Source organism: Amphiprion ocellaris, chromosome 3, assembly GCF_022539595.1.
Source record: "Amphiprion ocellaris isolate individual 3 ecotype Okinawa chromosome 3, ASM2253959v1, whole genome shotgun sequence".
In the NCBI taxonomy this organism is placed as follows: domain Eukaryota; kingdom Metazoa; phylum Chordata; class Actinopteri; family Pomacentridae; genus Amphiprion; species Amphiprion ocellaris.
The window spans coordinates 40,957,385-40,969,194 of NC_072768.1; the positions used below are offsets into that span (position 1 = coordinate 40,957,385).

Sequence of the window (11,810 nt, forward strand, 5' to 3'; positions counted from 1 at the left end):
GCAGGTAGGCTCCCCCAGGCCTGTGCTCTTTGTGGTGATAATCTTGTCAATTGCGTTGAGAGACCAGTTAATCAATTCCATGATCGGTGTTTCGAAGGTCCAGTGCCAAGCGATCGCTCCAAGTCAGACAGACGAGATGAGACAAAAAGACAAAAAAGTGCAGCAAGAAGAAGACATGAGGGTGTGGGGAGAACAGATAGGGGCTTTCGACCAAAGAGCACCAGGTGCTAGGTTGGTTCAAAGTTGAGAGCCAGTGCTTTTTTGGTTCAAATCTCGTGCCGCCCCAGAACGGGTTTGTGTTTCCATTCGGAAGGAGCAAAGTTGGAGCTGCATCATTGCGCCACCACAAAACGTGTGTACGTACTGCATACGTAGCCGTTCAACAGCGTTCGCGCCGTACGGAAACCCACACAACAACAATAGAGGACTTCATTGGAGTGGTGTTCATGGCTTTGCGTTCTTCACGTTTGAGAAGAAAGGTAATTATCAAAGACGTTTGGATACTTAACAGTAAACGTGCTAGCGTTAGCTTAGCTACTTAGCTTCGACTATGCTTGCATTGATTACTTAGCGGTTAAACACACGCAATAAGTTGATGATCATATCTATGTTTATCTTTTTAGATGTTTTTAGATGTCACCCCGCCCCCTGCCCGTGACATGCTCGGCTCTCAACTCTGGCCAAGTCTGGCCCAGCAACGGGTTGGTGCCCGAAAAAGCCCCAGTTTTTGGAGCCCGGAGCCGCAGCTCCGGTGGTGGAAAGACAAAAAAACGGCGCCAAGTCGGGCACCGGCTCCGACTCCGAACAGGCTCCACCCCGGTCGAAAGCCCCTAAGAGAGGAAAAATGCAACCGCCTCCTACGAGAGCTCAGAGCATGTTGTGTTGTCCAACGTTGTGGTGTTGTTGGAAATAATGAATAATAATAATACGTTTTATTTCTAGGCACCTTTCAGAACCCTCAGGTCACCGTAGAGGAAACAGAGTTAAAACATTCAAATCTACAGAATAAAACATAAATATTTTTTAAAAATTAAAAGAAGGAAATTTGGCAAATCTAAAACAACAGAAGGAGGAATGGAGGTCAGAGGGAGTAGGATGGTTTGATCAGGAGGGTTCTGAGATTGGATTTGAAAATGTCCAGTGTGTCGATGGTTCTGATGTCAGGTGGGAGGGATGGTGAGGCTGAAGGTTTTGGAGATCATAGTGGAGGGATGGTGAGGCTGAAGGTTCTGGAGATCATGGTGGTGGGATGGTGAGACTGAAGGAGGAAGATGATCTGAGGGTCCAGCTGGGTGTGTTGTTGATGTGGAGGAGATCAGTAAGGTATGGAGGGGTGAGGTTATGGAGGGCCTTGAAGGTTAGAAGAATGGTTTTATAGAAGATGTGGTGAATGATTGGGAGCCAGTGAAGGTGTTGGAGAACCAGATTGATGTGGTGGAGAGGAGGTATCCTGGTGATGATCCTGCAGTCTGGACTAGTTGGAGTTTATGGAGGGACTGGAGACCAGAGAGGAGAGAGATGGAATAGTCCAGGTAGGAGGAACCAGAGACCAGGATGGAGGAGCTGACAGGTGAGGGAGGGACGGAGGAGGCTGATGTTAGGGAGATGGAAGTATGCAGAAAACATGTATCTCCAGCGGGTGGAGGATGAGGAGTTGTGTTATTGTTGTTGTGTAACATTGTGTTGTTGTTGTGTTATTGTGTCCCCAGCAGGTGGAGGAAGAGGAGCTGTGTTATTGTTGTTGTGTAACATTGTGTTGTTGTTGTGTTATCGTGTCTCCAGCGGGTGGAGGAGGAGCTGTGTTATTGTTGTTGTGTGACATTGTGTTGTTGTTGTGTTATTGTGTCTGCAGCGGGTGGAGGATGAGGAGTTGTGTTATTGTTGTTGTGTAACATTGTGTTGTTGTTGTGTTATTGTGTCTCCAGCGGGTGGAGGATGAGGAGCTGTGTTATTGTTGTTGTGTAACATTGTGTTGTTGTGTATCTCCAGCAGGTGGAGGAGGAGCTGTGTTATTGTTGTTGTGTAACATTGTGTTGTTGTTGTGTTATTGTGTCTCCAGCGGGTGGAGGAGGAGTTGTGTTATTGTTGTTGTGTAACATTGTGCTGTTGTTCTGTATCTCCAGAGAGTGGAGGAGCTGTGAAATTGTTGTTGTGTAACATTGTGTTGTTGTGTATTCAGAGGGTGGAGGAGGAGCTGTGTTATTGTTGTTGTGTAACATTGTGTTGTTGTTGTGTTGGTGTTGTGTATCCAGAGGGTAGAGGAGGAGGAGCTGTGTTATTGTTGTTGTGTAACATTGTGTTGTTGTGTGTCTCCAGAGGGTGGAGGAGGAGGAGCTGTGTTATTGTTGTTGTGTTACATTGTGTTGTTGTGTATTCAGAGGGTGGAGGAGGAGCTGTGTTATTGTTGTTGTGTAACGTGGTGTTGTTGTGTATTCAGAGGGTGGAGGAGGAGCTGTGTTATTGTTGTGTAACATTGTTTTGTTGTTGTGTTGGTGTTGTGTATCCAGAGGGTGGAGGAAGAGGAGCTGTGTTATTGTTGTTGTGTAACATTGTGTTGTTGTGTGTCTCCAGAGGGTGGAGGAGGAGCTGTGTTATTGTTGTTGTGTAACATTGTGTTGTTGTGTATTCAGAGGGTGGAGGAGGAGCTGTTATTGTTGTTGTGTAACATTGTGTTGTTGTGTATTCAGAGGGTGGAGGAGGAGCTGTATTATTGTTGTTGTGTAACATTGTGTTGTTGTGTTGGTGTTGTGTATCCAGAGGGTGGAGGAGGATGAGCCGTGTTATTGTTGTTGTGCAACATTGTGGTGTTGTTGTTGTGTATCCAGAGGGTGGAGGAGGAGCTGTGTTATTGTTGTTGTGTAACATTGTGTTGTTGTTGTGTTGGTGTTGTGTATCCAGAGGGTGGAGGAGGAGGAGCTGTGTTATTATTGTTGTGTAACAATGTGGTGTTGCTGTTGTGTATCCAGAGGGTGGAGGAGGAGGAGCTGTGTTATTGTTGTTGTGTAACATTGTGTTGTTGTGTGTCTCCAGAGGGTGGACGAGGAGGAGCTGTGTTATTGTTGTTGTGTAGCATTGTGTTGTTGTGTATTCAGAGGGTGGAGGAGGAGCTGTGTTATTGTTGTTGTGTAACATTGTGTTGTTGTTGTGTTGGTGTTGTGTATCCAGAGGGTGGAGGAGGAGGAGCTGTTATTGTTGTTGTGTAACATTGTGTTGTTGTGTATCCAGAGGGTGGAGGAGGAGGAGCTGTGTTATTGTTGTTGTGTAACATTGTGTTGTTGTTGTGTTATTGTGTATCTCCAGTGGGTGGAGGAGGAGGAGCTGTGTTATTGTAGTTTAACATTGTATTGTTGTTGTGTATCCAGAGGGTGGAGGAGGAGGAGCTGTGTTGTTGTTCTTGTGTAACATTGTGTTGTTGTTGTTGTGTTGTTGTGTATCCAGAGGGTGGAGGAGGAGCTGTGTTGTTGATGTTGTGTAACATTGTGTTGTTGTTGTTGTGTATCCAGAGGGTGGAGGAGGAGGAGCTGTCAGAGCTGCAGCTGCGTCTCCTCGCCCTGCAGTCTGCCAGTAAGAAGTGGCAGCAGAAGGAGCAGCAGGTGATGAAGAAGAGCAAAGAGCGAATCACCAAAGCTGTCCAGGACAAGAGTTCTGGTTCTGGCTCGGGCCCCGGGGCCGCTGGGCCCGGCAGGCAGAGGGTCACCACCAGGTCGGCCTCCTCCGCCGCCGCTGCAGAGAGGAACCGGACCAGGTCCAATCCCGTGGACAGGGACCGGGAACGGACCAAGACCGGGACCAGACTTCCAGAACGGGACAGAGACCGCCCCAAACCCCCCCTGGACTGGGGACGGGTTCCAGGAAAACCCCACGTCCCCAAGAAGGTCGTCAGTCCAGGTGAGACAGGTCAGTCTAGGTCAGTACAGGTGGGACGGGTCAGTCTAGGTCAGTCCAGGTGGGACGGGTCAGTCTAGGTCAGTCCAGTGAGACAGGTCAGTCTAGGTCAGTCCAGGTGAGACTGGTCAGTCTAGGTCAGTCCAGTGAGACAGGTCAATCTAGGTCAGTCCAGGTGGGACGGGTCAGTTAGGTCAGTCCAGCGAGACAGGTCAGTCTAGGTGACACGGGTCAGTCCAGGTGAGACGGGTCAGTGCAGGTGAGATGGGTCGGTCCCTGTAGGGTTCTGCTGTGTTTCACATGAAGTCTGAAAAATTCAGTCTGTTTCATGTTAAATCATAAAACTACAAAAACTAAATTCACACCTTCGTAGACCTACCTGTCTACAGACACCTTCATAGACCTACCTGTCCACAGACACACCTTTATAGATTTGCATTAGTTCCTGTCCTGTCTTGGTTGTGTTTTGCTGTGTTTCCTCACCTGTCCTCCAGGTGGTGCTCTGTAGCATCTGATTTCTGGCGTCTTTCAGGCTCGGCGGCGAAGCAGGCGTTCAGGAAGCAGCAGCTGAGGACATGGAAGCTGCAGCAGCAGAGAGAGCAAGAGGAAAAACGGCACCACGAGGAGGAGGAGCGCCGCAAACGAGAGGACGAGATCCGCCGCATCCGAGACCTGTCCAACCAGGACGAGCAGTACAACCGCTTCATGAAGCTGGTGGGGGGCCGGAGGAGGACACGCAGCAAGGTGAGGCTCAGGTGATAGTCAGGTGATGCTCAGGTGTTTCCTGGTTGATATTCAGGTGATAGTCAGGTGATGCCTGAGCGATGCTCAGGTGTTCCTCAGGTGTTTCCTAGGTGATGATCAGGTGTTCCTCAGGTGTTTCCTAGGTGATGGTCAGGTGTTCCTCAGGTGTTTCCTAGGTGATGGTCAGGTGTTCCTCAGGTGTTTCCTAGGTGATGGTCAGGTGTTCTTCAGATGTTTCCTAGGTGATGGTCAGGTCTTCCTCAGGTGTTTCCTAGGTGATGGTCAGGTGTTCCTCAGGTGTTTCCTAGGTGATGGTCACGTGTTCCTCAGGTGTTTCCGAGGTGATGGTCTGATGTTCCTCAGGTGTTTCCTAGGTGATACTCGGTTGATACTCACGTGTGTCTGTGTTCAGTCCAGGGATCGGGACCACAGAAAGTCTGCGGGTAAAGCGGGCCTGGACTCCTCGGGGAACCTGTACCAGTACGACAACTACGACGAGGTGGCGATGGACACAGACAGTGAGACGGGTTCTCCAGGTGAGCAGACAGCAGACCCATCTGATTGGCCGTCATTTCCTGTTTCCTTTTTAATGGTATCTGTTCTTTCAGTTTCATCACCGACGCCTCACCTGCTGTCTGCAGAAGAGCCCGGCGGCGTCCCTCAGGTGTCCCTCTGTGACACCAACACTGCTGCTGCCTTTGGAATGGTACGCTCCCCACCTGTGTAGATAGAACACAGTACAGCAGGAATTAGACCGCACCCTTCCCCACTTCGTACAGTAATCAGATTACTTCTGAGGTAAAAAGTAACATAAAGATGAGTCAGCCATAGTACCACTAATCAGGTGGTCTAGAAGGAGTCATAGTACCACTAATCAGGAGGTCTAGAAGGAGTCATAGTACCACTAATCAGGTGGTCTAGAAGGAGTCATAGTACCACTAATCAGGTGGTGCAGAAGGAGTCATAGTACCACTTAGGGCTGGGCGATAAATTGATTTTATCGATTAATTCGACTTTGTGTCAATGTCGATTTGTTTTAATGAAAATCGATTTTCTCATCAACATCCGCCACCAACGCCTTCCCGCTGGGCTCCTGTAGTTCAGAGTGCGCTCCCCCCTCCCCCTGCCATTGATACACAGACAACATGGCGGCGAGCGGTGCAGATCTAAAGGCGCGTGTCCACTAGATGCTATTTTCCTGCACAGCAACGCACCGCATCTGAAAATCACACGGATGGCGGGCGGTCACGAGCGAACCACAACATGGTCACATGACAGCGCTGACCAACAGCAAGCTGTTACGTGGTCACATGACCGAGCTTTCAGCTGGACAGTCCGGCAGACAAGTTGGATAAACACAGCGGCTCGGCCGCAAATTTTCCCTTTTATTTCAAAAAACACGTCAGTGAAAAGTATTTCTGAAAGCATTTGAGGCAGAAATAATCTGTGCAGCAGCTGAATCTGTCCTTGTTTTAGGTCACCGACGCCTAGTTTAGAAGTTTGAGGACAGTTTCACAATGCGTGGAATCTCCGCACGCCACATCCAGTTTCCATAAAGTAGAAGTCCAGTCTACTTTATGCAAATGAGCTGCAGCCCTCTCCAGGTAAACACACTGGATCGCAGCGGGAAATGCACCGCAACCAGACCAGCATGCGGCGCATTTCCAGCTGCGATCCGGTGTGTTTACCCGGAGAGGGCTGCAGCTCATTTACATAGACTGGACTCCGCCATGCAGAGATTAGGTAGGGGGTTAAAAAAAATTGGATAAATCGTGAATCGGGATTTTTTGTGAAAAAATCTGAGATTTTTTTTTTTAGGCCATATCGCCCAGCCCTAGTACCACTAATCAGGAGGTCTAGAAGGAGTCATAGTACCACTAATCAGGAGGTCTTGAAGGAGTCATAGTACCACTAATCAGGAGGTCTAGAAGGAGTTGTAGTACCACTAATCAGGTGGTGCAGAAGGAGTCATAGTATCACTAATCAGGTGGTGCAGAAGGAGTCATAGTCCCACTAATCAGGAGGTCTAGGAGTCATAGTTGTCCAGGTCCTAGTTCCTCCTGAGGAGAACTGAAGGAGGAACCAGAGAACCACAGCAGACTTTAGTTCTTGTCCTGATAGATGTCAGTGTTCAGAAGAAGCTCCACTTGGTTCCCTCACTGATTTATTGATTATTGATTGATCCTTGTCCATCAGGACCTGTCCCAGTCCTACCTGTCCCCCATGCTGTCCTCTGTCCCCCCTCCTCCCCCTCTACCCCCTCCCCCTGATGACCTGGAGCCCCCCCCAAAACCCCCGTTTGCTGATGAAGAGGAGGAAGAGGAGATGCTGCTGAGGGAGACCTGTCTGATGTCCATGGCCCACAAGAGGGTGGCGTCCTCCGAGGTCGGTCTACTGGGTTTACTGGTCACACTGGGTCTACTGGTTACACTGGGTTTACTGGTCACACTGGGTTTACTGGTCACACTGGGTCTACTGTTCACACTGGGTCTACTGGGTTACTGGTCACACTGGGTCTACTGGGTTACTGGTCACACTGGGTCTACTGGTCACTGGTCACACTGGGTCTACTGGTCACACTGGGACTACTGGGTCTACTGGTCACACTGGGTCTACTGGTCACACTGGGTCTAATGGGTTTACTGGGTCTACAGGTCACACTGGGCTTACTGGGTCTACTGGTCACACTGGGTCTACTGGGTTTACTGGGTCTACTGTTTACACTGGGTTTACTGGGTTTATTGGTTACACTGGGTCTACTGAGTTTACTGGGTCTACTGGGTTTACTGGGTCTACTGTTTACACTGGGTTTACTGGGTTTATTGGTTACACTGGGTCTACTGGGTTTACTGGGTCTACTGAGTTTACTGGTCTGGTTCCCAGTATGGAGGTAGAACTCTGGTCATTAATAAGGTTACTGCAGATGAAGAACCAGAAGGTTCTGATGGAGGTCAGGTGGTGTTTTGTGACCCGGCCAGGTGTTCCTCAGGTACTCTTCAGGTGTTCCTCACGTGTTGCTCAGTTGCTGATGTCATGTTCTGTCTCCAGAAGACCTCCAGTGGACCTCCGTCTCCCAGCTGCCTGCCTCCTGCAGACGTCCAGCTGCCCCCGAGAGGGAACCTGAGCACCGTCAGCCTGAACACGGTGCCTCCGTCTCGGACCAAGTTCAGCAGAGGACACCACGCTGCCAGAGCTCCTCTGGTGGTAAGATGAAGCTCAGCGTTAGCAGCATGAAGCTCTGGTTCCAGGATCACCTGCTAACTGTCTCCTGTCCATCACCTGTCCATCAGCTGCCCAGACACAAAGCAGTGGTGGTCTCCCTGAACGACTCGGACGACAGCGACTCGGACCTGGACAGCTGCAGCTCCACGCAGGCGGTGTTTGGAGGTCTGGAGTTCATGATCAAAGAGGCCAGGAGGACGGTGGAGGTGAGACACCTGTAGAACTTCATCATCAGTGTTCCTTCACTCCTCAGGTCCTCCTCAGGTTCTTCTCAGGTTCTCTTCAGTTTCCCCTCAGGTCTTCCTCAGGTCTTCTTCAGGTCCTCCTCAGGTTGTCCTCAGGTCCTCCTCAGGTTGTCCTCAGGTCCTCCTCAGGTTCTCCTCAGGTTCTTCTCGGGTCCTCCTCAGGTCCTCCTCGGGTTCCTCTCAAGTCCTCCTCAGGTCCTCCTCAGGTTCTCCTCAGCTCACTCATTTCTTCTCCTGATGTTCAGTAACATGTTTTAGCAGATTCTTCAGAATTTTTCTGTATTTTCAGACCTGGAATTCCTCCGTTTTTACTTCCTAAACAGTCTGAGAAGCCGTTTTGAAGGTCCAGTATCTCCAGTATCTCCATAAATAAAGCGTCCATGACATGAGAGCAGAGAATCCTTCTTCAGATCAGAATGACCGGACGGATCCAGCAGAGGATCAGTTTAGTTACTGGACCTAAAGATGCTAAATGTTGGAGCCACACTGGTATTTATAGTTTCTGTGTGTATTTCCAGTATCTGCATCAAATTCTCAGTTTCTACTGATGCTAGATCCTCAGCAGGTGGTCAGATGTAGCAGAGCGATGGATCCACCCAGGTAGAAACACTAACAGGAACGTTCTGAACCAGGCAGGTGGAATATTTTCCTGTTGAAAGATCTGATCTCATGGCTGTGGGGGAATATTTCTGGAGAGACTGAACCATAGAATAGCTTAAAGGTCTGGTTTTGATGGTTGAAATAGAAATAAACCCGGTTTGAGGACATGAAGTTCTGAAAATTCAGCAGATATTTAACAGAAGTCAGTTTTTGGCCCAACAGGAACATCATGGAGCCTGAATCTGAACTCAGCTGATCTGCTGAAGACCTTCTGTTGGAGGGTTTTTATTATTTTGGTTCCTTCCAGCATCTCTGGCTGCTGAGGATCATCTCAGCTCCGTGTGGAACATCGTGAACTTTAGAAATAAGCCTGAGCTTCTGGTTCCTGCTGATGGTTTCTGTGTTTTCAGGCAGCGAAGCCGAAAGCAGCATCAGGATGTGAGAAGGAGAACAACCCGGTCAGACCTCCAGAAGCTCTGCCTGAGGCCAAGAAGGCCGAGTACTGCCTGCTGAAAGAGGAGATCGCCAGGTAGGTCCTCCAACCGTCCTCCAGCCATCCTCCAACCTGTCCTCCAACCGTCCTCTAACTCGTCCTCCAACTTGTTCTCAAACTTGTCCTCTATGTCCTCCAACCTGTCCTCCAACCCGTCCTCTATGTCCTCCAGCCGTCCTCCAACCGTCCTCCAGCCGTCTTCTAACCCGTCCTCCAGCCGTCCTCCAACCTGTCCTCCAACCCGTCCTCCAACCGTCCTCTATGTCCTCCAACCGTCCTCCAACTGTCCTCTAACCGTCCTCCAACCGTCCTCTCTGTCTTCCAACCATCCTCCTACCCATCCTCCAACTGTCCTCCAACCCGTTCTCTGGGTCCTCTGTGTCCTCTAACCTGTCCTCTGGGTCCTCTAATCCGTCTTCTGTGTGTTCCAACCCATCCTCCAACCCGTCCTCTAAGCCGTCCTCTGGGTCCTCTAATCTGTCCTGTGGGTCCTCTGGGTCCTCTAACCCATCCTCTGACTGGTCTAATCTCTGGTTCCCAGCAGGGAGAAGCAGAAGATGAAGGACCACAGTCTTCCTCCTCAGAGCTCCGCCGCCTCTGATTCGCTGATCGACTCCTCGCTGAAACCTGCAGTAGAGCTGAAGCTGGCCGAGGCTGAGCAGAGGCTCAGCAAGCACAGGTGAGGCTGACAGCAGTAGATAGTTGTTAGCAGAGTTTGTCACAGTAGAACCATGAACCAGTTTGAGGTGGTTCACAGGTAGGGGCTTTCGACCGGGGTGGAGCCCGTTCGGAGTTGGAGCCGGTGCCCGACTTGGCGCCGTTTTTTTGTCTTTCCACCACCGGAGCTGCGGCTCCGGGCTCCAAAAACTGGGGCCGTTTCGGGCACCAACTCGTTGCTGGGCCAGAGTTGGCCAGAGTTGAGAGCCGAGCATGTCATGGGCAGGGGGCGGGGTGACATCTAAAAACATCTAAAAAGATAAACATAGATATGATCATCAACTTATAGCGCGTGTTTAACCGCTAAGTAATCAATGCAAGCGTAGTCGAAGCTAAGTAGCTAAGCTAACGCTAACACGTTTACTGTTAAGTATCCAAACGTCTTTGATAATTACCTTTCTTCTCAAACGTGATCGCCAGGCATTGGAACGGCGACGCCGATGGGTAACCCCTAACAGAAGGTTTTGCTGTTCAACGCACACTAGCAAAGCCATGAACACCACTCCAATGAAGTCCTCCATTGTTGTTGTGTGGGTTTCCGTACGGTGCGAACGCTGTTGAATGGCTATGTATGCAGTGATGTACACACGTTTTGTGGTGGTGCAATGACGCAGCTCCAACTTTGCTCCTTCCGAATGGAAACACAAACTGGTTCTGGGGCGGCACGAGATTTGAACCAAAAAAGCACTGGCTCTCAACTTTGAACCAACCTAGCACCTGGTGCTCTTTGGTCGAAAGCCCCTAAGGCAGAACAGATCTGGTTCCAGTGAGTGAGGCAGGTGTACCTGAAGCTAACGGAGCCTGTGGTGTCCACAGGGAACTACTGCAGAGGGACGAGGCCGTTCTCAGACATCTGCTGCAGCAGGAGCTGAAGAAAACAGAATCTCTGAAGGCTGCCGAAGCCAAAGTGTCCAAACTGAAGGAGCAGCTCCAGGCATCAGAGAGAATCGTCACCGCAAACCGGACGCTGCTGAAGAAGCTGCAGGAGCAGGTTAGCATCTTCTGTTAGCATCTTCTGTTAATGTCCACCATTAGAATCTTCTGTTAGCATCCACTGTTAGCATCCACCATATCTTCTGTTAGCATCCACCTATAGCATCTTCTGTTAGCATCCACCTATAGCATCTTCTGTTAGCATCCACACTTAGCATCCACCGCATCTTCTGTTAGCATCTATTGTTAGCATACACTGTTAGCATCCATTGTTAGCATCCATCATTAGCATCCACAGCTCAGTCAAAAAAAGGAAATTTAAAAAATTAAAGCAGTATTTTTAATTATTGGACCTTAAAATTGGAAAAACATCAGTTTCTCTGTTCAGTGTTCATTTCAGTATCTGTTTGAAAACATTCAGTAAAATCAGCCTCAGGTGTTCTTCATTAAACATGAAGCATCTTATAGCTCTGAACATCTACCACCATCATCTAGACCTCTATGAACACCAACATCTAGACCTCTATGAACATCTAGACCTCTAGAACTCCAATATCTAAACCTCTATCAACTCCAACATCTAGACATCTTTCTGCAGCCACTGAGCTGAATAAATGTTTGTAGAAGCTCAGAGTCTTTTCTGTCCTTGTCCTCTGCAGGTCCATCAAGTCGAACACCGGGTCTCCATGAAGAAGAGTCTGGCGGTCCAGTTGGGGCAGGAGCTGCTTCAGGCTCAGCTGGCTGCCGGTAAAGGACCCAAACGCCCAGCAGAACCCATCCAGAACCAGGTCAACCACAAAACTCTCCTTACATTTAAACAGGAACGAGTATCCGATTTCCTACTTTCCTGAGCTCCTTGAACATTACGTGTTTATCTGCTGCTGAGTCTGATCTCTGAATCTCTGAATCTAACTCTTTGAATCTGACTCTCTGAATCTGACACTCTGAATCGCTGGGTCTGACCGTCTGAA

General features: G+C 49.4%; 1 protein-coding gene across 5 annotated transcripts in view; it reads left to right on the forward strand.

The window, feature by feature from the left end:
* Positions 1-11,810, forward strand: part of LOC111570896 (zinc finger C3H1 domain-containing protein) — a 40,420-nt gene that overhangs the window by 6,165 nt on the left and 22,445 nt on the right. For 3 of the 5 annotated variants that reach the window (XM_055009385.1, XM_055009388.1, XM_023273891.3), the window contains 11 exons: positions 3,504-3,897; positions 4,418-4,629; positions 5,042-5,165; positions 5,238-5,335; positions 6,826-7,014; positions 7,678-7,833; positions 7,920-8,057; positions 9,107-9,225; positions 9,731-9,868; positions 10,723-10,897; positions 11,499-11,627. In XM_055009385.1, coding sequence (XP_054865360.1) covers positions 3,504-3,897; positions 4,418-4,629; positions 5,042-5,165; positions 5,238-5,335; positions 6,826-7,014; positions 7,678-7,833; positions 7,920-8,057; positions 9,107-9,225; positions 9,731-9,868; positions 10,723-10,897; positions 11,499-11,627 — 1,872 coding nt within the window. The remainder of the gene's footprint in view (positions 1-3,503; positions 3,898-4,417; positions 4,630-5,041; positions 5,166-5,237; positions 5,336-6,825; positions 7,015-7,677; positions 7,834-7,919; positions 8,058-9,106; positions 9,226-9,730; positions 9,869-10,722; positions 10,898-11,498; positions 11,628-11,810) is intronic. The other 2 variants (XM_055009386.1, XM_055009387.1) reach the window with 2 other exon arrangements.